We start from the raw sequence: 26986 nt of genomic DNA, 5'->3' as shown, positions 1-26986 counted from the left end.
ACCTGAATAAGTCCTCAGTTTGCCCCCCTTGCAGGTGGCAGGAGAAGGTCCCTCATAAATGAAGACATGGTTCCAAAAGGGGGTAATTGTAGCTTTGGAGTTCTTTAATGCTCTCACTGATTTTTTTTTGAAGTACTGGCCACATTTTTTACCAACTGCCAAGACAATGGCTAAGGAGTGTTTCTACAGCAACCGCAGAACACATCTTTAAACATTTCTTGCCCCTGCTTAAAATGTCTGCAGGAGATCTCTCTTTAGAGGAGTGAATTAGTGTCTGTCTTACTAACATTGTGCTTTGTTTTGCTCTGATTATATCATTTCACAGAAATGACCAAACTTGTTTTAAAAAAAGAAATGAATAGGTTTCAAATTCAACATCCAGTAACTGCTCACATTTAAGGTTTCATGGGGAGGGCCCAGATCTTTCTTCCAGAACACCAGCTACTAAATAGTCATCACAAGTATGAAAAACATCTGGTCTTGCTGATGGTCAACCCTAGGGAAATCATGAATATACAATATTTTGGATGGGATTTGTAGTTTAGAAGACCTTAGGCTCTCTATATTCTCTGCCCTAAGACTTGTGGATTCAGATGATTTTGGAAGGTAAGCCCAATTTATTGGCATGGACTACATCAGATGTTCTTCTGCTTCTGGTACATTCTCACCTTATTTCATCCAATGTAAATACCCAACGTCTCCTTTTTGGAAACAAGGATGGCTCATAGGCACGTCCAGGAGTCTGGCTGTAAATGGGACTACATGGGGGCCAAGCTGCCATTCCTGTAAAGCTGAAGTGCTCGGAGATGGGAAATGTGGAGGGTGAACGAGAGGGAAGGTACACAGGGCTAACACAGAGGAGGAGAACGAAACACAAGAACGGACCAGGAACAAAGGACATGCGAGACCAGCTGTTGATAGTTTTGTCTGTGTGAATGTCGCCCAATCAGTTCTCAGAGAAGTGAGGTCAAACGGGGACCCCTTGCATGCACAGGCACACGGGGGTTACTGGTGTTAGTTTTGCTTTCGTGATCAATGCAGCCCATGTCTCGGTGTGATTTGAAGGAAGACATTTCAGTTAGGAAAAAACTGAACACAAATGACTCAAAGGGCAGGTTCTGAATAGGTGTTTGATTTTAGTGAGGGAAGCTGTGAGCAGAGGCTTCCTCCTCTCTTTCTGGTAAGCGAGAAACGTTTTAACAAGGTTGTGACAGTCAGAATATTAACTAATTATTTTGTCACGTTGTGCGCTTAATTAAGCTCTAATTTTATTTCCTTTGCTGCAAGGGTCAATCATGTGTTTCTTGATTACACAGAGATCTCCAGTCATGGTAATTGCCAAATGACTTTTGCTTTGATTTCCTCCCCCTTCCTGGGGGAGGGCCACTCTTAAAAAGTGACACCTCAGTAATCACAGCCAAACTGCTCTAATCCAAATTCTTAAATCTCTTATTTCAGAAAGTCCTCAATGTGCATTAATTTTATGAAGCACTCTCATTGGGTTTTGAACAAATACAACCTTTGCAATGGATATATTTCACTCGGCAGCGCTTCAAGGTTGTAAACATTTTCACAGGAATGTGACTTGTTTTAGAACCACCATGGTTTTTAGAACTACCGGATACAGTTAAATAACAATGCTATTAAAGCTAATTTGCCAAACACCTTTCTGGGAAATACTTTTTATGAACCATCTGGTAAAAATTCAAGTGTGCAAACTGTGCTGTGGCTAATGTGGGTTGACTGTAGAGAACGGTTTGTGTGACCAAATTTCTTGAAGCAAAATACCAAACCAAAGGTTGTCCTGATATCAAATTGTCATGTCAAGTTTGCGAGGAATGATGAATTCTGGATATGAATTGAGAACAAGAGGAAATCTCTCAAATGGCTTTGCTTAGGAAATCTGAGACAGGAAGAAATGAGTGTGCCCTACGTGCCAGGCTGTGGTCCTAGATTTATTTCACTAATCAGAACAAAGAGTTTTACCTTCTGTTCACCAGCGTGGACGACATCATCAGCACCATGCAAGCCACATGACAAAGTCACATGATACGCACGCACATGATTGGTTGAAAGGAAAGTGGAGGAGGTCACATGGAAAATACAAAAAAATTAAAAACTGATGTAAACAATGGGCAGGGAGAAAAATCAACAACAAAATCACAGACTAAATAAAAGGAGAAACCAAATTAAATTAGCAGCATATATAGAAAACATTGGGAGGGCAGCCAGACTGCCCAGAAATAGAAGAATAACAAATCATAAAGAGCATTTGGTTAACAACACCAAAAAGCATTAGCTACGGCTGCAACACTACATATTAATACCACATCAGGAGCATGTAAACTTGTTTTGAAAGAGGGAGGTGTTGCTGTCAGGACCCAGCTGTCAAAGTCAATCCAGGAGACTGTTAAAGGAAAAGAGAAAAGCAAGTTATTATCCACAGATTCCAGAAACGTCTCAGCATCCTTGGGAAACAAGGGTAATGAGTCAGAACATGGGTCATCAAAGAAAAGTCCTGAGATTCATAAGGTGAAGACTGTGTGCCCTAGAAGAACAAAATATTGTATTAAATTAAGCAGAGTCCTTTCCTGTATGGCATGAGGAGGAGGGGAGCATGGGCTGAATGAGGTTGGGTGTATGTATCTCAGAGATGGTGGCTTTGAGGATCTTATCTCACTTCTCTCTCCACAAAGCCATATTATTCCTGAGACCTCAGTGAGCCTCCCTAAAGTCAAGACCCATATAAGAGAAGAGGCCAGTCCAGACTGGGGAATAGGTTTCCTTCGAACGATTGAGACAATGGCTGTGTCGACCGACACTAAACGGCAGAAACTGTACCTCTGGGGCAGTGTGCTGACAGTTTGACATTAAGCAAATGTTTGGCCATTTGTGGCTAAAGTTTTTTGTTTGTTTGAAACAGGTTCTCATTTTGTCACCCAGGCTGCAGTGCAGTGGCATGAAGACAGTTCACTCCAGCCTTGACCTCTCAAGCTCAAGCAATCTTTCTGCCTCAGCCTCCTGAATAGCCGGGACTATTAGCGTAGGTCACTATGCCAGGCTAATTTTTTTACTTTTCGCAGAGATGGGGTTTTGCCATGTTGGCCAGGCTGAGCTCAAGCGATCCACCTCAGCCTCCAGAGTGCTGGGATTACAGGTGTAAACCACGGCACCCAACCTGTTGTGGTTAAAGTTGTATCTTTAGACTTGTGACTGCACTGATAAGACATAAATTTGAGATTTACAATGAAAAAAAAACACAACATTTTCTTGTGTGTATTTAAAGGCATTCCTTTTGGTCCTATGTTGTGACTGAGTGATCCTGACTTGTTAAAAAGGCATCTTGGGCTTCCCACCTTAAATTTCAGAGGCCAGGGAACGTTTTTGGCCATTGTCAATTGAGGCTGAGGGAGAAGGGCAGAGAAAGGAGATGAAGACAAATTTCTGAGCAAAGAACACCGCTGATTAAAAATAACCTGAGAGAAATGCTTTAACCAGGCTACATCTTCCCTTGTCACTGTGAGCTGACAGAATGTATGCTTCTTTCTTACTGTCTGACATTACACAGATTTGGGCAGATTCCTACCAAAGGGGCTGGCAGGGATTGTATACAACTAAGCAATTTCTCCTTTGGTTTTATTTAGAATACCTTTATTCACTCATAATTATAAATGGGTCCAGACACACACACACAGACATGCAAACCTGGGAGATATTTATTTTCAACCCCATTAATGATCATGGATGGATTTTCACATGCTGATAGCAACTCTGCTATTAGTTCCACTGCAATTCACATGTGCTACATTTCATCTTACTGGTGAGGAACACGTTCATGCTAAACACAGGCTGATGCCCAATTGCGACAGTTTTGCCTCTATCTCAGTATCCACTGGGACCTACAATTTGGGTCAGCAGGCAAGTGGCTCAAAATAAAATGACTCAAACTTTCTTCCCTTTGGATGTCACAAATAAGCGTTTTATCTGTGGGCAGAAATATCTGATGTTTAAAAATTAAAGACATGTCAGGGGAGAGACACTTAATTCCTTCTTCAGGCAAAATCTGGAGCCAAGATTGTATTTCACCAACAGAGAAGACCAACCTACATGAGCCACCGTAAATGTGACACAGTTGTACAAATGCATTATGTAGCTTTCTCCTACTATGCCTGGACACACATTGCACCAGGCTGAAAAAGGACAGGAGTGACACCGCAGAAGCAGAAAGTGGGCTGTTAGCTGCATTCCTTTCCAAAAGCAAAAAAAAAAATTAAATAAATAAAACTCATCATCTGAATTAAACCCATGCGAGCACAGCCTATTGTCCCCGGCTCTGCTCTGCTGACAAAATGAAACCTCAAAAGCATCAGGAATTAAAATTCCTCACAGCACACACACGGAGGGAACACCAAGAAAGCCGACCCTTAGCGGTGTTCTACAGCAGAAAAAGGAGCCATTTCATGCAACACACAGAACCAGGAAACTCTTTTCTTCTCCGTTCAATTATGTATCAGAAGGCTTGGCCCTGGGAGCTGGAGCTACACTTTGCATACCTGCTTTCTGCCTTCTCGCTCTGCTTGATGAGATGTATGTTATTTTTTTCTGTGCAACCAGAAATATTATAAAATCTAAAACCCCCACACAGCTTTGACGCTTGAACACTGTAAACATGCACACATACTCATATGGATTCTCAGGGGATTCAAGTCCTCCACACACATCTTACTTCATTAGAGCATTATAAAGACCAGCTTGGAACATGTTACAGTGGTGATTCTGTGTGCATTTTCTATGATGAATAAAGAGGATGCAGTATGGCTCTTGACTCCATTGTCAAGATATAAATTCCAGCCCTTTCATGTGGACTCTCCACCCAGGGGAGCCTGGATTAGGCTTCTTCTGCCCATCATTTTTCAAGCACTGAGGCAGGAGCCTGAAAGGAGACAGCAGGAAGGAGCTCTCTCCTTCCCCTGTGCTCTATGTAGGGGGAGATAAAGCGGAGTATGCTGTCAGGAAGCAGTGGCTCCCTCCTTGGCATCACCCTCTCTCTTTCCCCAAGCAGCCATTTTCGCCTATTCCTTCCCTTCCTCTCAGTCTTTTCGCTGCTGCTACGTTAACACGCGCATGTGCGTGTGTATTTCAGAAGGAGGGACAGGAAAGCAAAAACCAGGAAGGAGATGCTGTTCTTTTGTGTCCTCAGTGTTTCCCTAATCCTGGTCTATTTTTAACTCGAGAGTCGATTTGGAAAGGCCTCCTCATGCACGGAGTATTCTTCCAATAATCACCCCCGTTCTTTTGCTGATGCTTGGTTTGCTCTCTTGGCCAAGCAGACGGCATGCTTAGGAAACCACACCAGGCTAGGAGCCTTCATGCATTCACAACTGTTGCTTTTAATAAAAGGGAAAACAACAGGCAACGCCGAAACCTAGAAGTCGGCTCTACAACAAACGATCAGAGATCTGGCTGAGAGCAGCTCAGCCCTGTACTCACTAGCTGGTTCTGTGGTTGCAAGGGCAGGAAGAGGCCAGGTTGCTATGGAAACATGACAGACAGAAAGGGCACAGAAACGTGAAGGAGAGAATGGAGATAAATTAAACTCATAAATAGATATGTATATATACATGGGTGTGTAATATTATATATATGTAGGCATCATTATAAAGAAAAGACAGAGATGGTGAAGGAGGTATTCTTTCACTCTTCTCTGATTTATCAATATTAATATACACATTTATTTATTTATTTATTATTTTGAGATGGAGTCTTGCTCTGTCCTCCAGGCTGGAGTGCAGTGTTGCAATCTCAGCTCACTGCAACCTCCAACTCCCAGGTTCAAGCGATTCTCCTGCCTCAGCCTCCTGAGTAGCTGAGATGATAGCCACCATGCCTGGCTAATTTTTGTATTTTATAATAGAGACAAGATTTCACCAGGTCACCTAGCCTGGTTCTGAACTTCTGGCCTTTAGCAATTCACCTTTTTTGGCCTCCCAAAGTGCTAAGTTTAGTGCCCGGCTTTAATACACATATTTAAAAGACCTTAATACACACATTTAAAAGAGATGATCAGAGAGTTTGCTGACAAATGACTCTCATGCAGCAAGAGATAACATAACTCTCATTTATTCTTGTGATTAATTCCAGCTGCTATATTCTGAGCCATATATTTTGTGTTTTTCACATTTAATCTTTAATTTTCACAAACACTTAAAAGGTAAGTCACCGAGCTAGCTCAGTGGAACCCAGGGGAAGCTCGCTGGATTCCCCAAGGCTGGAATTCAGCCTTCACCTTAGAGATAAGAAATCTGAGACTTGGGGAAGCTCCGTCACTTAGCCTAGATCATGAAGCTTCAGGTGGAAGTAGTGGAGCTGTGATTTGAACCCAGGTTTGTCTACTTCAAAAGCCTGAACTCTGTCTGCTATAGGATAGTGCCCGGAAAAGCACTGCATGGGGCAGTGGGCATGCTTCTGAGTCAACCGATGGTGACAGAGGGCTTCTGATATATGAAGGGCAATAAAGCCTGCCAGGCGGCACCACCCTGCCTGCCCCTTTGCTGCTGTCTGCCACTTTGGGCAGATGCCGGCATTGCATCCTTGTCTTACTCAGCTGTGGTCTTACTTTGCTATTCCCCACTGGGAACCTAGGTTCAAAACTCCAAAAGGGGGCAGGTCTGAAGCCCCTTCTACTCCTGTGCATTCAGGAGAACAAAAGGACAAAATAGCAACATTAATGAGATCGGAAATGAGCAAGGCTTAGCCAGGATGACGAAACCTGAGAGTGACCAGTTGACAGGACTGCTGGCTCCATGGTAACGATCCCAGGTTGGCAAAACAGAGCTTGATAAACATTAAAATGTTTGCAATTTTCTTTAGGGTGGTGGGCTATGGGTGACTATTCATCCTATTTCACAGAGGAGATAAACAAGACTCACTTGTGAAGGGTTAAATGATTCGCCTAAGTGCCTACTGCCAGGCACACCTGCAAGCAGACACTGCTTATTTTCCCACAAATATTTACAAGAAAAGTATGCATTCATGGATAAAGTGAAAGCTACAGGCCTCCCTATCTAAGTTCAATGTCTAAATCCAACTGTGCCAATTAAAATGAAGGTAAAAACAAAACACTCCAACACATTTTCTACAACCCTACAGAGCAGACATTTTTCTTGGTCAATTCCTTTGGCTTCTCCAAATACGAGCTTTGATCTAGCCCACTCAGAATCCTGAGGACAGGGCTGGGAGTGGCCACTTCAGGGATCCTGCTTGCAGGGTTTTCTATCCAGAACAATGCTTTTCCCTTGCCTCTCCTCCAGGGAAGGCTGCCCCTCATGGATCTTAGAGGCCCTATGCCTATTTCTCTTCTCATCTGCTTCTCTACGACTCGACGCTGCTTTCCGCCAAGTGAGTTGAATTGTCACCTGGTGAAGGATATAACGTTAGGTAGAACAGACTGTGGCTGGTGGAAAGCAACCTGCGGAGAGATGGATGAAGAAAATGATACTCACTATCTGGTGGAGACAATGGAACAGGGGTAGACGAGCTAGCAGATGCCGCTGAAGAAAGAAAAATGAAGGTGGGAAAAAAAGATCATTGAGGCACACAGATACTGAATGAAAAAATGGAAGTGACGACTCTGGGGTGTCAGTATGGGGAGCTGAAGCAAGTTAACGTGGGAAGAACAACACCATGTGTGAACAGGTGGCCAGGGCTCCTGTGAGGAGCAGGGCTCTCTCTAACGTCAAACCTTGAGGCTGTGCGCCTGCCAAACCTTGCAGCGTAGGTAAGGTCTGGGCCAGGAACAGCTGCACAAGCCTCAAACCTTATCTGAAAACAAATACCCAGTTCAGCAGGACCAGCTGTCTCCATAGGACCAGAGGTACAGGAGGAAAGGGAATTCGGACCTCAGTTTAAGGTGAACCAGTGAAGGAGAAAATAGACATTGGCTTTCCTGTTACACATCTGTATTTGTGTTTCTATATAGGTATATATTTCCATATATTATTTTATTTATAGAAAAAACTATATGCCTCACTCATTTCCACATCTGAATGAACGAAACAGAAATGGCTGTCCTATTTAATGTGTACTACTGAGTGAGGTTCATGATCCTTTATTATACAGACGATGCTGCAACCACCACTGCTTTCCAAAAACTCCCATGCGGACTGTGGTTATTTGGAGGCTGCTACAGAAAAGCTATGCAAATAATGTTCAGTGTTATTCTCACTCCTCCAGAGAATAGAAATGCTGAAGAGACTGGGACTGAAATTCTAGCCAGTCTTCTGTGTGGTTAGTTGTGCATCTGAGATATTGGGACACTGAATGGATCTTTGGTTTTTCACTGGCAAATATTTGGAAATAGTCCCATCAACAATGACAAAACAAAGTCCCCTTTGAGAGTTGGATGAAAATTTGGAAAAACCTCAACGTATCTCCGACACTGCCTTAACATCTGATACTCAGGGTTTGGTCTTCCACATGAGGTCATCTCATTAAACCATGAGCACAGTGTCACTGGAATCGAAGCAACAAAGAACTGTAACTCATCATGATTGGATGGTCTGGTTAATGCAGGTAAAAGTATTTCTCCCCTTCCCTCTCTTTTCTTTATTTGGCTTGAATTGTTTGCGTAATTGTCTGTATTATTCTGGCAAAGAGATGGAATTTTACAACTTATACTCGCAGTGTGCCATCTGGGGGACAACATGTGAAAGCAAAAATCTCAAGGTGCCTCTTTTAAAAAGTAGAGACTCATTCATAATCTCTATAGTCGGAAAGAAATCATCTATTTGGCTTCATGGTACAGAAGCAAATTAAGAGGTAATGTTTGGGCAGTGAAATTATGAAGGTGGGTAGCTTGATCATGGAGGGAAAGATTCATACCAAATTGTAAGGAGTCTGACAGAAGCAGCCCCTCTCAAGGCAAACAGAGGTTCTGAGCTTTCCACCTGTGTGTCTTAATGGCATGCAGACATTTGGCTCAAAAATACATGAAATCGGCACGATTTCCCAGGTTAGAGCTTTATTTGTTTGTTTGGAGTCACAGCTTCCTCAACACCTTCATGCACATTCATGAACTATACACAGAGGAACCTCCAAACAGGTAAGCCATGCTTTCTACCTGGCCGCTTGAAAGCAGGACTGCAAGTATTTGTGGTTTTCACTCACTCCCGCTGCTCATCCCTGCCTTGATATATCCACGTCCCTGAACCTGGAGAGGTCTAGTAAAGACCCAAGAAAGCAACCCCATTATTGAACCATCTTAGGGAACCTCAACTGGTAAGTCAGTGCCAAATGCGCCGGTCTCGCCCGACCCCTGGCAGCCCCGGGGTCTGGCAGCAACAGTTCCCTGTGCAGCACACTAGCCTCTACTGATTCTGTGCCTTCTCTTCCTTGGGTCTTGGGGTGTAATCAGGGCACAACGCCAGTGGCATGGGACCCTGCTGTGCATCTGCATCCCAACAGTATTATAGGACAGGGGTGCAGTGTCAGTGGTGCCAGAAGCTGGCATCGGAAACCCATGCCACTGGTTCTTGGGCTCAGTGCGAGCACACAGCTAAATTGGTGGTTGATTCTTTTTATCTAAGTTTAGAACACCTTTGTGTCTTCCAAAAAATGGGTGTAAGAACTCTGAGAAGGTCCTTCCTAAGGCTTGTCCTCAGTTCCTAGCAGCAAAAAGGTGGGTTTGTCATAGCAGTGGTAACTGCTGGCAGCATCCTCTCCCAATGATATCTGTTTTCAGGATAGATCTAGGGACGGCAGGATAATCTGTGGGCTAAGTCCTCACTTCAGCAACTTGGGGAAGGTTATCAGGGCACAAAGAAAGACCATAACAAGTTATATTTGGTGATAATATGATGTTCCCATATGTTCCCTGCCTCATCCTGCTAAAGTTCTTGAAGAATGAATGCTCAACTCTAAGACTATGCCATGGTTCTACTTATCTAAAGGAAGTTTGCCTTTGATTCTTCAAACCATAACTTTATTATATGATTGAGGAAAACTGACTTTTTGTACCACCAACGATGCCTGCTGTTGTATCATTCATGATCTACTTGGAATGCAGAGATGACACCATCCTTTTCCAAAGGGCTTCTTGGAGTTGTGGTTACTTATCTGTTTTGATGCTATCAGACAATGAAAAACAAGATCCGGAGATCTCTTTTTTGTAGTTATAAATTTAAATTTAAAATTTCATTAAAATTTTTATTTTAACATTGACTTTAAAAATATAGCTTCTGCTATTAAAAAAAATGTATCTCACCTTTGCAAGAACTGAGCTGGCAATGAATGAAAACCACTGTGGTCTTTGAAGTCCAAGACCCAGTTACTCTGATTCAGTACTCAAACTCCAGTTACTGGTTAGAAACTCAGAGGGGGGGCCTCATCCCAGCCTTCCTCTCTTTAATGTAACTAAGCCAGCATTCATTTACTGATCAAATCCAGATCAGAGGAAACCTGGAGGCTCAGGTGAACCACCAGTTAAAGATCAGGGGAAAGATACAGAAGGAAGGTTCCCTCATGCCCAGAGTGGCTCCTCCTGAAGTTGCTTAGGGCACAGCTGCCAGCCCAGAGCAGGTGCCTGTCAGTCCCACCTGACGGCTCCATCCCCCAACTCTGATGCCTTCCAGAGCTGGTTCATCCTGGCACCAACTCTGCTGAGGTAGATTTGACACTTGCTTAGAATCTCAGAACACCTACATGTAGCTACTTAGTATTTGCTGTTGCTGCAATATTTCTGAATAAACATTAAAAAGATAGGCTTCCCTGGGTGCCTTTCAGGAGCCAGGAGACTTTTATAAAAAGAGTGTACAGCTTCCTGAACACCTTTTCTTCTGTGTCTGTCTGGGTAACACCTCCCTCCACTATTCTCTGCCCTCAGCCTAGGAAGAGCCAAATCTCAGGAGAAGGGAAGTTTGGGGCAGATGGGGTCAGCTACAGTTCATCTTTGTGTTACCCTTGTTCCCTGTGTCCCCTATTTACAGCTTACACGATTAGCATGTCCTTCCCGTGGGGAATCTCCCCGTCCCAACCATGCATAGCAGAAGAGTTCCTACATTTGCTGGTTGGTCTTCCCCAGACAAGGAAATGCACACTGCAAGTAACTACACGCTGAAGAACAGAGATGACCAGAACTAGAGATTGAACCCTGCAATAGCTGCCTGCTGGACATGCCCATGACTCGGAACCTAAGTTCATGCTCTGTTTTGACTATGGCAGCTGCTGTAGGAGCCTCCCTGACCAGTCCTCCTATTCCCTTCCAGCTACCAAGCTGACAGACCAAAAGCAAGGAAGCACCTGAGCTCCCCGTTCCTTTATCTTCTAAAAGCAAATATGAAAATACTTTCGGATTCTTTTTCCCTTTAAGGTGTTTTGAACAGTGGCCTGGTGGGGCTGTGGTCACTTTCTTGGCATCTGGCTGAAGGTGAGGCGGGGCAATAGCGTGTTATTCAGGGCCCATCTGCAGCCTTCCACCATGCTTGCCTCAGCGAATGCCATCTTTGCCGTGGGGTAATCATCACACACAAAAATTAATAAATAAGCACAATTTCCAAAGACACAGAAGTTGCATGCTCTAAAACAGGAAGAGTGTTAGCCTCTTGGAGTAACCTACAGACGTTAACAACAGCACAACTAGACTAAGGTCAGTGTGGTTAGGGCCCAGACAGTATCATCTACTTCAGCCTCTAGGGGACAAAAAAGGGACCAGAACTAAATTAAGAACTAGAACTAGCAGATGTTAACGCTATGGAAACAGGTAATGAGGTATGAATAGGCACTTACGTGGAGGAGGGCTATCTGCATTTCCCATGGATGGAACACAGACGAAAAGAAAAGACAAGAGACAGACCCAAGAAAAAAAAAAAGATGTAAAAGAAATGAATAGAATCCTTAGAGCACATGGAGCTGGAAACTCAAATTATCAAATTACTTCAAATCCAGAGAAAGAAGCCATTCCTGCAGAAGGAAGATGAGACAGGCTTTCCTACTTCTGGGAAGAGGTAAGGGTTGTGGGTCCCTCTGCAGGCCCCTAGCTTCAAGGAGAAAGAAGCAAAGGATTCTCCCAGGTGTATTTTAAATCCAGGGGTCAGAGAGCCCAGGGAACTGTGAGCACTCGGGAATTTAGCTCGACAGTATCTTCACTAGCTGGGTGGACTCAGGAGCTTCCGAGGGCAGCATCTCTGTCTGCAGAGGGGTATGAGAGGAGCAGGGCTTGCCTGGAGCCTGGCTGCTGGTAGGAAGGGAGGGCAAAGTGGGACAGGTGTAGTTTAAGGAAAGAGGGAATGGCAGAGGAAAACCTAGAGACATAGTCCTGAGTGGAATCGGGGAGAAGCAATTATCTGGAAAGAGGCTATGAGGGATGCTCGTGGTATGGGAGAGAGAGGAGCAGAAAAGGCCAAGGCCAGGGCTGCCTCTTCCCCTTGGCTTTGCTGGGTTTCTGCTGCTACTCATATGTTCTATAGCAATCTCCATTTGTCTCTGACTTAATATCTCTGTTGCATCAAAAATCCCACAATGCATTATGTGAACTGTCACCATCTTTACCCTCTTCCTGCAAGTCACAGGGTGCTTAGGGCTTCTGTGGCCTGTCAAAAAGCAACTCTCCCCGATCCTTCGACAACTCACTGCTGGTTATCTCCCCACTGCCCTTAATAATGTGTTGGTGGCTTCCCCCTGGCTGTTACTCTAACAAGCTGGACCAGCTACTAGGACAGTGTCCCTAACCCCTTGGAGAAAGAGAGGATGAAGGGACTATATGTTAGCTGCCACTGAGAGCCAAAGAACTAGGAGGTGGGGCCTCCGGGAGCAGAGGGATCTGAAAGACAAAAAGCTGTGATCTGAACAATGACACGGGCCAACTCAAGATCCCCTGCTGCCCCCAGGGAGGAGAGGGTGGGCTGGGAAGAGGCAGGCAGCTGCCTTTACTTACGGACTGGCTGTGTCTTGAACTCGGAGGCTGCGCTGATCTCACCCAGCCCTTTGCCGTTGAGCGCCGCTAGCCTGACAGCGTATGTCGTCTCGGGCTTCAGGCCCACGATGGTGACGATGCCCTCCATGCTGGCTGTTGTGAGAATATGGGAAGGATCACAAAAGAGTGAAAGTCTATCATTAAAATGGTGCAGCCACTCTGGAAAACAGTAGGGAGGGTCCTCCGAAAATTAACTGTAGATTTATCATTTGGTCCAGCCATTTTATTTCTGGGCATATGCATAGAATCAAAAGTCGGGACAGCGCAGACACAGATACCTGGATATCCGTGTTCACACAGCATCATTCATAATAGCCAAAAGGCAGACACAACCATTGATTTATGAATGGATACATGAAATGTGGCATATACGTACAATGAAACGCGATTCCACCTTCAACAGGAAGGAAATTCTGACACATGCTACAACACGTATGAACCTTGACGGTATTATGGTAAGTGAAATAAAATAAGCTAGTCATTAAAGAACAAATACCATATGATTCCACTTATATGAGGTACTTAGAATAGCCAACTACATAGAGACAGAAAGAATGGTGGTTGCCAGGGGCTGGGGGGAGATAGAAAATGAAGACTTAGTGTTCAGTGGGTACAGAGTTTCAGTTTGGGATGAAAAGTGCTGAAGGTGGATGGTGGTGATGGTTACGACTTAGTGCCACTGAATTGTACACTTACAAATGCTTAAATGTAAAATGTATGCTATGTGTATTTTATCATAATAAAAATAACTAGAATTGATCTTTTTTTAAAAAAAGTCTGGTGGACAGATAGTAACATGAGATCAATCTGCTACAAAACTGGTATGAGGTTTCAGAGGGAAGTTAGGAAGGTAAAGTGATTGCTTTCCTCTGGCTCTAATCCTGATTTCCCAGCAGCTTCTCTTGGCTCCCCCAGCTTTCCCAAGAAGCTGCAGGAGTGATGGAAGCTTTCTGGCAGAACTAATTCTGAGGAAAACTGTGTTGGACTATGTCTCTGAATGGCCATGATACCAAAATCCCAGCTCACTCCGAATTCCACTCTAACTACCCCATAGCAGAGCAGGATTAAAAGTTTGTACAGAAACAAAACATACTTCGCTGAGTTACTTCAATTAAACCCAAAAGGGAAAATCCAACATAAGCACACACCATCCTCGGATGATCTGGGCTCAGAAGCTTCACACTGCAGTAATCCAAGGGTCAGTCTTTTAATCTTTAGCTTGGAAAGATATCACAGAAGTGATTTAAGAGCAGATTTGTCCTGCTGGCTCTGCTTGCTTGCCTACTATCACAATTATAGGACAGTCACTGAGCACAGATATCTAAGCAGGATTGGCTGGGTGTCGGCAGAAAACCTGAAGCACAGGTAACTGTGGACTGAGTAGGGCGGACTGGACTCATCTAGACATGCTCAGAACCTGTTCACTGGACTCATCTATCTGTGCTCAGAACCTGTTCACTGGACTCATCTATCTGTGCTCAGAACCTGTTCACTGGACTCATCTGTCTGTGCTCAGAATCTATTCACTGGACTCATCTATCTGTGCTCAGAATCTATGCACTGGACTCATCTGTCTGTGCTCAGAATCTATTCACTGGACTCATCTATCCGTGCTCAGAATCTATGCACTGGACTCATCTGTCTGTGCTCAGAATCTATGAACTGAACTCATCTATCTGTGCTCAGAACCTGTGCACTGGACTCATCTATCCATGCTCAGAATCTATGCACTGGCCTCATCTATCCATGCTCAGAACCTATTGACTAGACTCATCTGTCTGTGCTCAGAACCCATTCACTGGACTCATCTATCTGTGCTCAGAATCTATTCACTGGACTCATCTATCCGTGCTCAGAATCTATGCACTGGACTCATCTATCCGTGCTCAGAACCTATGCACTGGACTCATCTATCCGTGCTCAGAATCTATGCACTGGACTCATCTATCCGTGCTCAGAATCTATTCACTGGACTCATCTATCCATGCTCAGAATCTATGCACTGGACTCATCTATCCGTGCTCAGAATCTATGCACTGGACTCATCTATCCGTGCTCAGAATCTATGCACTGGACTCATCTATCCGTGCTCAGAATCTATGCACTGGACTCATCTATCCGTGCTCAGAATCTATGCACTGGACTCATCTATCCGTGCTCAGAATCTATGCACTGGACTCATCTATCCGTGCTCAGAATCTATGCACTGGACTCATCTATCCGTGCTCAGAATCTATGCACTGGACTCATCTATCCGTGCTCAGAATCTATGCACTGGACTCATCTATCCGTGCTCAGAATCTATTCACTGGACTCATCTATCCGTGCTCAGAATCTATTCACTGGACTCATCTATCCGTGCTCAGAATCTATTCACTGGACTCATCTATCCGTGCTCAGAATCTATTCACTGGACTCATCTATCCGTGCTCAGAATCTATTCACTGGACTCATCTATCCGTGCTCAGAACCTATGTACTGGACTCATCTATCTGTGCTCAGAATCTATTCACTGGACTCATCTATCTGTGCTCAGAACCTATGTACTGGACTCATCAATCTGTGCTCAGAACCTATTCACTGGACTCATCTATTTCTGCTCAGACTCTATGCACTGGACTCATCTATCTGTGCTCAGAACCTATTCACTGGACTCATCTATCTGTGCTCAGAATCTATGCACTGGACTCATCTATCTGTGCTCAGAACCTACGTACTAGACTCATCTGGCTGTGCTCAGAACATACCGACCGAACGCATCTGGCTGTGCTTCAGAACCTATGAACTAGACTCATCTGGTTGTGCTCAGAACCTACGGACCAGACTCATCTGGCTGTGCTCAGAATGTACGGACTGGATTTATCTGGCTATGCTCAGAACATACCGACCGAACGCATCTGGCTGTGCTCAGAATCTATGCACTGGACTCATCTGGCCGTGCTCACAACCTACGCAAGGCTCCTGCCTGGAATGTGATAGAGATGCCTTCATCCATCCTGGCAGGGTCATGAGAACTAGGCTCCGAAGCACAAGCATGGGTTGGGGCAGCAGTAGGGGCAACAACTCTACAGGGAGATGTGACCATGACCTAATTCTGGAGGCGCAGTTCCCAATTCTGTAGGGACATGCACAGGATGGCAGGTGGGGACATCTGAGTACTGAGGCACTCATGATCCCAATGGAAACATCGACTCCTCCCAACTCACCTTCCTTGGCATCATACCACTTGGAATGCCATACTTCTTCACCCATTGCTCTCCACTCAGCTTTGTATTTGAGAATGGGCACCCCGCCTGTGGCCTCTGGTTCATCAAACTGCACCTGGGCTGTGCTGGAGTATGGCTCCACCTGGTCGATGGATGGTGAAGAGGGGGTGTCTGTGGGGAGGACACATATGGAGACCCAGGTGAGCCCAGTTTGGCCCAGGACTGTTAACTCCCAATCACCAAGGCACATCTTTGTCATTTCTGCTCCCTCTTGGGAATCCTGTTGCTATATCCTGTCCTCCTGGCCCATCTCACCAGATGGTTCTCCCACAACATGCGCCATGCTCAGATCCAATGGCTCTCAGCTTTCCAACTCTCTGGCTTTGCTGACCCTGGCTCTTTCTTCTTCCCAATATCCTGGAATCACTCAAGTACACAAATTGGGCTGGCAAGGGTAAGGGGGTGTGTGTGGCAGCTGCTGTATGGGGAACTTACCTGCTTGAACAAGGATGAATTCCAATGACTCCTGCCCAATGCGGTTCACTGCAGTACAGTTGTAGTTTCCAAAATCATTCTCAGAATCTGGGGTCACCTTTAGAAGGAAAAGCTCCTGGGTTACAAGTGTCCCATGGGATGGTCACAGACTCAGATCTTTATTTACTGGATTAAGTTAGTGAAAAATAGAACTAGTAAAGCACGAATCATTACCTCCAGCCCAGTCTTAAACAAGAGAAAAGAATAGCAGAAGGGCTCATTGGCGAGGCACATTCAGGGAGGAGACTGGTGGACCAGGCAAAGGGGAGCTGAAATGAGGCCCAGTATCTTCTCCAGCTCATGCCTTCCCTGCTCAGGAGGTGCCACAGAAGCAGGAGAGAGGACTTGAGCTGCATTCTGGAGCCCACCTAGAGTCAAACTGTGACTCCATTCTGCCTCACCCCTATCCTGACTCACCTCCAGATAGCTGGCAGAGGGGGTGTTGTAGATCTTGATATTGCTGTAGTTGGAGCTTGGCAGCAGCTGACCATCCCGAAACCACGAGATTGTGGCACTGGGATAGGCAAATACCTCACAGGTGATGTTAACCTGGTTCCCCTCCCAAGTGTACACAGCCACAGGGCCCTGTAGCTTGGGGGCATCTGCAATAAATAACAATGACTGTCAGGATGACTGCCATGGTCATGGAGCTCCCATATCCTGTCTCCCAGCACTGGAAAGGCAGGTGTGCCCCAAAGCAGAGCTAGCGCCTGGTATAGTTGAGATCAAGGTCATTTTAGAATTCCTGTGCACTTGAGCAGCATGGAAAGACTCAATGGTGTGGCAGGCTTGTAAGAAGCCTGGAGACAATGTGTGTGGGGTGGCATGGGGACAGCGCTCTGAAATGGCCTAGGGCCAGCTGCAGGAAATGCAAGCAGAGCTCATAGGGTGCAGATAGGTCCTTGCTGCTGTTTTCCTCTCTCATCCTGATTCTGCCTTGCCCCTTCCTCCCCCAAGTCCTTCTCCATTTATTCCTCACATTGCACTTCAAGGTACATGGACTGGGAGTCCTGGCCAATGGTGTTGCTGGCGGTGCAGATGTACTCTCCAGCGTCGGTGTACTGGATGCTCTTCAGGGTCAGTGACGACACGCGGGCATGGCTGCGCACCACCATATGCCCATCTAGAGTCTGCCGGGAGGAAAGGGAGTGTGTCAGAGCCTGAGGCAGAGTGGAGGGCAACAGTGCTATGGCAGGATAGGGGCTAGGAGACTAGGTCATTGCTTGTCTGTGACCCATCTCACCTCCCCTCTCCTCTCTGTGCCAATGGCTGTCTTACTCTAGGTACCATCTAATGGGGGAGGCACTGGGAAGCAGCATGAAGACTTGGGAGTTTCCAAAACAGAAAATGAGTCTCAGTTATGTCAGGCAGCCTGATCTAAGTGCCAAGATTCGTTCAGGGCTAGGTCCCCCAAGATGACTTTGTTTGGCATGTCTAAAACAGAAGCCAAGGCTCTGGCCAGCAGATATTACAGCCGCAGCAGCCCTGCCTCATGAGATCCTGGGAAACCTGCATTCCCAGCCTATCCTTTCTGTCTGCCCACTTGCCAGTTCCACGGTGCATGTACCTGTAGCGGGACATTCCAAAGTGCCCAAGAGAAGAAATTATTAAAGAAACCCTTATTTGTGCAGCTGCCTCTCTTTCCTGGATGCTTAAAAGTAAGATAATCCCATTTAAAAACAAGTCAAGCAACTCGAAGATCAGGAGCCGTTGCACTGGAAGGGAGGGTAATTGGGTTCTCTCTCCAGGGACAATGGCACACACAGGCCCAGGCAGGTCTGGGAATCTCGACACCTTGGCCACCACCACTGTATAGTCCTCGATACAGCAATGGGCTTCCTAATCTCTGGAATTACAATGATTGGTCAAAAAGAGATAAGCACATGGCCCTTAGGCAATGGGGACTGGAATATTTTCAAGGGGATTTTCCCTTTGACATTCTACGTAAAATGGTTGCTGGAACAGGAAGAGTCTAGGCATATGGCCCAACTTCAGATCCTCAGGAAAGCTGGTGATCTGGAGAAGGGTCTTGTTCCATGTAGACTGGGCCCCCTTGTCTCCAGTATGTAATATTTTGTACAGATGGACAGGAGGTTAAATTCTGCACCTGAGGTCTGCCATCCCATGCGTTGGGTCTCTAAAGAATGACAGAACACTTGGCTTCAGGTTCTTGGGATATGTCGGTTTGGGGCCGTGAAGCCCAGAACGGCAATGTCATACAGCAGCTAGATTAGGAAGCTTACAAGCAAGGCAACCCTGGCCTTGTTCAGCAGTCTTAGCAGATCTACCACGAGAAGGCTCTCTGACCATCACTAACAGGTCTAGTCTATTCTGGTCATCTGAGCCCACTGCATTTCATGTCTGGAAACTGGAAAACAACTGCTAGCAAGAAGACAGAAGAGCCAAGCAAAGTCGTGACTGCCTACTGCTGCGGGTGCCTCTCTTCTCTGGGATGAGTGCTCTGATGCTCTGCTTTGATCTATAAATCTGGGAGGCTGCTTGGTTGAGAGCTGCATCCCAGGAGATGCCATACATTAATGAGAGATGACAACAAACAGGTGTAGAGCACTTCGCTAGAAAGCCTCGTGACACCCAGTTCATTGGAGATACTGGATTTTTGAGGGCTGACAGTGCTGATATATTCCAGGACTATTTTTATACATCATACTCAAGACTTTACCCATGAGTCTAGACTAGTGGCCTCGAGAGCATGGGGCATCCTGGCAGGTATCTCTAAAGGGCTGTGCTGACCTGCTTATCACTCCTGCTTGTCCAAAACAAAGCAAGACTGAAGGCAGAGGGAACTAAGGATAACCCCTGACCTTCCTGGTTATCTCTGTGGTATCAACCAGCAACTGAACTGTAGTTCTTTGTGACACAGACCAGACTTGTCCTGGGGCTGCCACACACAAACTTGGAAACTGTACCATAATCTTCTGGAAGTCAAGAGAACATTTCCATAAGGAAGATATGTTGTAACAAAAGAGGCAGAGAAACTCATATAGGTAAGAACAGGACCTTAACGACAACAAAGCAGGGGATATTCCAAGGCTTTCCTCAGAATAATCTAATACAAAACAGAAAAATCTAATAATAAAACAGTTGAAGAAAAAATTTCCTATCTAGATAGGAAATTTCTCCATGTGGAAATTTCTCTTGTTTATTGATGCCCACAGACCAGCCTTCTTACTTTGCAGTGATTCACTACAGATTTCATGATAGAATTATCTGCCAGATGCCCGGTTCTTCCTCTGAAGATACACAGATAGACTTTAGTGTCATTAGACTGTCTTCCCCTGAAATGCTTTTACTCTGGCTCCTGCACAACTTCAGGGAGTGCCACCTACCAGCCATCCAGACAAAAAGTCATGCTGACCACCCAGGATGCAGCAGAAGGAGCAGATGAGCTCTGGGCAAGTATGAATAGATATTGATGGCAAGGAAACTCCCTTTTTTCCCCCCCAAAAGTATGAAGGGTAATGATAATTATTCTTCTCATCAAAATGTTTTTTCTTCCTCCTTCCAGGTAAAAGTGCTAACGCTTTTCCAGAACTTACAAAATGAAATTGGCCATAACCCGAGCCTTCTTTTGCACTCATCTGGACTTATGGTCTTCATCTCCGAATGAGACAAACAGGAGAGAATGGAACTTCTGAGCCCTAGAGGCAGCATTCACTTGAAAGTCAATTACATCCAAAGTAAGACACTCAGGATAAGGACACTTCTGAAAAACAGAGTGAGGTGTCTGCTTTCCTGGGAGTAAACCTGTTATTTCCACTTACGATAATAATTCTCTTAACATCTCCTTAATGCTCCCTGATAAATCTTAGCTCCTCCTCATGAGTATGAATAGGGAAAGTTGTATATGGACAAGCAGAATGAGATCCGCAGCTGCTTAAGAGTGGCTGATAACCCTACTTCTCTCTCTTCCCCAATCCCAGTGGGTCCATGACTTTTGAACAATAAAGCACCCAACCTGTGATAGCACTAAGTGGTTCCTATGCCACAGGTGGAAAGGATCTCAGTGAGGATGTACACTTAATCATCGTCCCTATGACAGGGAGGAGGGTCTTATACACAGGAAGTTTATAATGAACTGGATTTGACAATGGCAGCATGTTCACATGTGCAGAAACTAAGATCAGTGCCTGGCAACAGGCAGTCAACTTTTAAATATTAAACAGCACATGAATATTTATAAGCTTGACCTGAACACATGAGTTATATGTTCTGAATAATTATCATTTCTGAGAGATTAAGAGGATAGATTTACCAAATTAAAATACAGAATCTATAGGATCGCCATGTTTTGCATTTATAGCATTACATGATCAAAGCCCCATCTGGATAAGAGGCAAAGGCTACTTTAAAAAAGTCCTTAGAGATTAGATCCTTGAATCTCATCTAAAGTCTACTGGTTTTATTTTCACTGTTTATCACTTCACATAAATCAGGTAAAAAATTATAGGCATGACGATAAGTAGGGTCTTGAGGTGTGGCAATCAGGGTCTAAAGATTAATATTTAGCTTCAGTTTTCAAACTAAGTCCCACATCATCCAAACTGAAGCAATGAGTCAGAGAAATTTCAAAGGCTAAGTGCTACTGACTTAAAAAAAAAACATAAAACCATTTGTACCACATCATTCTAATCTCATAAATTTAATGCTCTATAAAAGTAATGGAGATAGGTTTAGCATTTGGGAAAACCAATGAGAGACATCATTTGCATTGCTTTTGAGATGAAATGTGATGTGATAATTTACCAAGACCGATCATTATAAAATAAGTGAGCAACAAGATGAGTTGAGCTGGAAAGGAAGGGGAGGAGTGGGTTTTTAGATCACTAACTCTGTGACATTATGGTCCAGAGCCACATCAACCACGTGAGTCAAAAAACTTTCATCATTTCAAAATGCCTGGCCTGGGAATTGGGGGCAATTTATTTATATCAGTATAATTACCTGGATGTGATTTTACCAGCACCAGCGAGAGAATAAGATCCCGTTTTAGGAAATAATATGGATTTGTTCATCCACTCCCAACACAGCTTGCTTGCTCATCCTAAAGTAATACTATTGCTAAGTCACGTCTACCACTATCGACCTATTCTTCAATCTAACTAAATTACTAATTAGTTTAGCATGTCTGGTTATTAAACTGCAATGGTGAGTTAAACTGTAACGCTTTCAAAACTAAAGACTGGCTAGTGGTCAGGTAAGCTATACCTCTTGCTTCTCTGGTCGAGTCCACGAAGCCTGGAGAGAACAAGATATAAAACACAACAAGAAAGCAGTAAAATTTTACAACATGTTGCTTTAGAGAATGTTTCACACTGCATTCCGTGCACATGCAGCTTTTCTTTAATTCAGAACTTTTTCCAAGGCCCACTTTCAATGGTGTGTTTATTACACAATTTAATTTAGGATTTAGCTTATGTTCAGCTTTTTCCCCCCTTAGGCACATTAAAATGTATAATTCAAAAGGTTCAGGCTTTCCTAATCTTTGGTATACCTAGATATGAATACCAGTAGGACCAGACTGCTCTCATTCCAAAACACCTTAAATATTGCTCCTAGTATTGAGTGGCATGACTAGTTCTAATCACATTATCTAAAGATACTTAGAGAGCAGGTTTCCTCCTCTGGATTTTATAAGGCAGCTTATCACAGATATACTAATGCCATTTTATGCTCATGCATTTTATAACTCTTTGCATGCATTCTGTTAAAATAAAAAAAAATTTTTTTTGTTCCAAAAGGAACAAAGCAAGGAGCAGAGAGGTCCTTGAGACCGGGAGTCAGGAAGCTTTGAGGATACCAAATGGGAGTGGTTGTGGGAGGGCTCCAGTCCTTAGCAGCAGAGAATGCCCAGATGGTATGCAGGCTCCACCATGTACCATCTCCATCAAACACCGCATTCCATTCACAAGTTGGCATTCGCAAGCCAACCCAGACACACAGAGGTTAGGGGGATTTTCCACCCACATCTAGATTTTTTTATTTCTCTAGCATTTGGGAATCTATTCTCCTTACAGTTTATCTGTTTTTTCATACTAGGAGTCAAAGATATGATAGGTGCATTGTTCTTTTTATTACATGGCAAGACTGCCTGATTGTCTCTGATGTTCAGATGGAAAAAGGATAGAGAAGATGCCAGAATCATAGCAACGCAATCCAGGGAATGCAAGTAAGTTAGCAAACATTTAGTAAGAGCCCACTAAATGCAAGGAACTTTCGTGAGAAATGAGGATGGAAATACTGAGTTACACGATGAGAACAGAGGGACATGCAGAGACCAAAGTAACGGTGGGCCAACACATCCACTGTGCCTGCCAACTCCACATCACTTAGAAGCTTGTCTGTTACATGCCAGGGCTGCAGGAATCAAGATCTTGCTTTTGAGGGATGATATCATGTTGAGTTGTTTGTTGTTTCAAAACTGATTCTTCTTGTGTGTCTCCCAAATCGCTATGGCTCTGCGGCTTTTAGAATAAGTACTTGCTAGTAACACAAAGCTTCCAGTAACATCACCTCCTACTTGTGTGCCTGGTGAAATGATAGGAAATATCTTGGCCCTAACAAGTTGGTGAAGGTGTGACCCACATTAAGACAACCTGATATGCAAATCCACACACATATGAAGTAAATCAGGGTATGATTAGTAAGCCTCCAAAAATTGTTTATTCTAGGTTGTTTTGATATTCATATTTTATTGTCTTACACACAAGTCTGCAGGAACATGTATATAAAATAAAGTGAAGCATCTCTATAATTTTCTTACATATTCCGTTATTCATGTGACCATATGCTAGTAAACCAGACTCTGACTGCTCAATGCAGCCATCTTTTCCAGTGTTTGAAAGTGGGCCCTGCATTTGTACTGAATGAGGAATTCTTCCTGGCTAAAGGGGAACTGCAGCTTCCAAAGAATCCAGAACTTCAAAAGTTCTTACTTGTGGCATATTCTGTCGACCTAAGATTCAAGGTGCATGGAATGCTTTTTATTTTTCCTATCTTTTCTGATCTCAATTCTTCACTGCTCTCCTTTTCTTAATAAGGCTTCATAGGTCTTTCTTTGTCGGTCATTTCAAAGTATTAGAGATGTTCAAAGAAGCGTATGATGGATTTTTTTCTGCCAGGGATAGAGCATGTAAATCATCATCCATGGGTCTCACTCAGTATGTAAATGGCACCTGGAATTTAGCACCACTCACTCAAACACCTGGCAATATTTAAAATAAATCTGGGCAGGATGAGTAACGAAACGACACGGATGCAGCAGCTTTCTGAGGTTCACAATGACTTTCATACATATGATCAAACTGACCCATTATGATGGTAAAGTTTATCAGTCAACGTAATAGTGACTACTAAGAAATATGTCAACTTTTGGACAGCTGATCTACCCTAATGATCTCAATGACCCAAACAGTTAGGTGCCCTAGCTATTACCAGTTGTTGAGCTAAACCAACTCAACTAGGTGAAGCTCAACAGATTGGTAATGGTCATTTCCAAATGAGTGATTAGACTCAATACAGAGACACGATCGAAGGTAGAGTGTGACATTCAGGCTCGTTGTACTGGCTTTTGCTTATCTCTTTCATTCTTTTATAATAAACATGAACATTGGTATTCCATTCGAAAGTCAATAACTAGATGTCTATGGTTGAATGCCTTTTTTTTCTGCCTCTTTTTTTAAGAAGACTGATACTAGACTAAACTTAGCAGTGAAGCAACACACAAAGCTGCTTTAACTCGCTGATATTGTAACTAACTTTATTAAAGGAATCATTGAACCTTCCACTAATGTCATACAAATCATGAGAGAGCCAATTATACATCACTTAGAAGCTTGTCTGTTACATGCCAGGGCTGCAAGAATCAAGATCTTTCTTTTGAGGGATGATATCATGTTGAGTTGTTTGTTGTTTCGAGTCTGATTCTTCTTGTGTGTCTCCCAAATTGCTATGGCTCTGAGGCTTTTAGAATAAATGGTTGCTAGTAACACAAAGCTTCCAGTAACATCAGGTGCCCTACCTTCTGAGCCACCAAGCAAAAAGGAAGCCGTTGTGGCAGTCTCAGGGATCTGTGCTTGAATTCGTTCTAGTCAACATCTCTGTCAGTGACTTAGACAAAGATATTGCAAATAAGTGTTCATACGAGGTTGGAAGCAGCAGCTAATACAAATATTAGATGATGGCTGCATTTGGAAGTCTACTGAACTGCCTGCTTTTGGGCTCTCTACTCAGTCTGGGATCTCTACTGACTGCTCTACATCTTTACTTTTAACATACACATGGGTTGAAGTGCCCTGGACCCACAGACTTCTATGGTAAATTTCTGATGAAAGCCCATTCTGACTGGTTAGAAAGATGGACTCACACAGTCATTCTCAAGCCAGGGGGTGTTTGTACATGTCACATTTTTAGTAAATTCAGAGGTGGCTAGTGGCATTCAATGGGAAGGGAACTAGAGACGCTAAGTGTCTTGCAATACATAGTATAGTCCTAGTGAAAGAAGCATCTTCCCAAATTGCCACCATGACCCTGTTGAGAAGCACTGGGCTGCAACATACAAAATACAATTTTTAACAGAAATAAATATAAAATTCTGCAATATTGGTTAAGCAATCAATTGCATAAGAACAGGATAGGGGATGTGTGGCTTAAATGGGGTTCACGAGAAAAAGACTTGAGCATTTTAGTTGACCACAAGCTCAATATGAGGCAACAGAATAAGGAGACTGTTAAGAGCTAATGCACCTTTACCTGCATGATGGCATCCAGATAAAAAAGGCAATAGCCCTACTGAAGTCTGTATAGTTACAATGAGCCCAGCAAAATTTCAGAGGAGCCCTAGTGAACTGAAACTATCTAGTACAGGATAACCAGAAAGATAAACGGTATCAAAACCATGACATACGAGAAATAGTGAAAACAGCTTGTGTGTTCTACCTAAGAGGAGTGGACTGGAGGAAAGTCGAAGAGCTTTTTTAATGGCTCTTATGCAAAGGACTGAGTGGCAGAGGCTGGGAGGACCAAGTAGAGGAAGGGGCAAGGAAGGAGCCCTTTCTGCTCTTCAGCATTCGCCAACTCCCCTGCAGAGTACTGACACCATCACGCTTCAGACAGGGCCAACTGGCTTCCTGGGAAGGATGCTAGCCCAGAGTGCCAGGCGAGACTGGATGACCTCAAAAGGTGCCTTCCAAACATTTGGCATTTTATGTGACCTAAATCTCAGGAGGCTTCATTACCTGACCAATTAGATACAATTTTCTAGTTTTGCTTGCTTAGCACATCACCCCAATTTTAAAAAGAAAACATTGGCCGGGTGTGGTGGCTCAAGCCTGTAATCCCAGCACTTTGGGAGGCTGAGGCGGGTGGATCACGAGGTCAAGAGATCGAGACCATCCTGGTCAACATGATGAAACCCCGTCTCTACCAAAAATACAAAAAATTAGCTGGGCATGGTGGCGCGTGCCTGTAATCCCAGCTACTCAGGAGGCTGAGGCGGAAGAATTGCCTGAACCCAGGAGGCGGAAGTTGCGGTGAGCCGAGATCGCGCCATTGCACTCCAGCCTGGGTAACAAGAGCGAAACTCCAGCTCAAAAAAAAAAAATAATAATAATAATAATTAAAAATAAATAAAAAATAAAAAGAAAACATTTTTTTTTCCACTCCTACACTTCAGTGACACTGGTAATCTTGATACCTAATTGTTTAGAATGCAACTTCGGGTGGAGGAAAACATGAGGAGAGTCTACCAAAGTACAAGTGACATGTATTTTCTGTACTCCAACTGGTTCATGAACAGCCTATATTTGTTTTCTTAATCATTAGCTACCCACAGTGTAAGATGGACAGTACGCCTTTTTGATGTCAATATGTAATTAACAGAGGTGACAAATTTCCTTCTATAGGGTTTCACGTAGGCAAATATGTCAGTCTAGTGTCATATCACTAGCTAATTTAGAGGACTTGTTTTAACATTGATTCACTCATGTTCCAATAAAGTGAACTTCAAGTGAACTTGAAGGCAAGGATAAGAAATCACATTACAACCAATGTGGCTGGGCTGAAATAACTATCTAAGATTAAGACAAATGATCTATAGTGATAGAATTATATAAAAAGTAGTTACTACTGGGCTTGAGATAGTTTTTGCTGGATACCTGTCTCCATATTTAGCAAATATGAATGTGTATCAGTTCCTGGATATTATTCTCATTCTATAAAAATGAAATCATAGATACAAGCCAGAATTGCCAACCTATTAAAG

At 43.9% G+C, this 26986-nt stretch overlaps 1 protein-coding gene across 50 annotated transcripts in view; it reads right to left on the bottom strand.

The window, feature by feature from the left end:
• Positions 1 to 26986, bottom strand: part of NCAM1 (neural cell adhesion molecule 1) — a 315714-nt gene that overhangs the window by 29938 nt on the left and 258790 nt on the right. For 10 of the 50 annotated variants that reach the window (XM_054241566.2, XM_054241582.2, XM_054241567.2 and 7 more), the window contains exons 9-14: positions 21934 to 21963; positions 17687 to 17837; positions 17125 to 17309; positions 16669 to 16765; positions 16174 to 16344; positions 12929 to 13060 (exon numbers count right to left, since the gene is read on the bottom strand). In XM_054241566.2, coding sequence (XP_054097541.2) covers positions 12929 to 13060; positions 16174 to 16344; positions 16669 to 16765; positions 17125 to 17309; positions 17687 to 17837; positions 21934 to 21963 — 766 coding nt within the window. Of the gene's footprint in view, positions 1 to 5490; positions 5533 to 7502; positions 7551 to 11781; positions 11797 to 12928; positions 13061 to 16173; positions 16345 to 16668; positions 16766 to 17124; positions 17310 to 17686; positions 17838 to 21933; positions 21964 to 26986 lie in introns of all 50 variants that reach the window. The other 40 variants (XM_054241569.2, XM_054241586.2, XM_054241570.2 and 37 more) reach the window with 7 other exon arrangements.

The sequence above is a fragment of the Callithrix jacchus genome, chromosome 10 (assembly GCF_049354715.1).
Source record: "Callithrix jacchus isolate 240 chromosome 10, calJac240_pri, whole genome shotgun sequence".
NCBI lineage: Eukaryota > Metazoa > Chordata > Mammalia > Primates > Cebidae > Callithrix > Callithrix jacchus.
The sequence above is the reverse complement of the archived record's forward strand: the minus strand, read 5'-3'. Positions and strand labels throughout refer to the sequence as shown.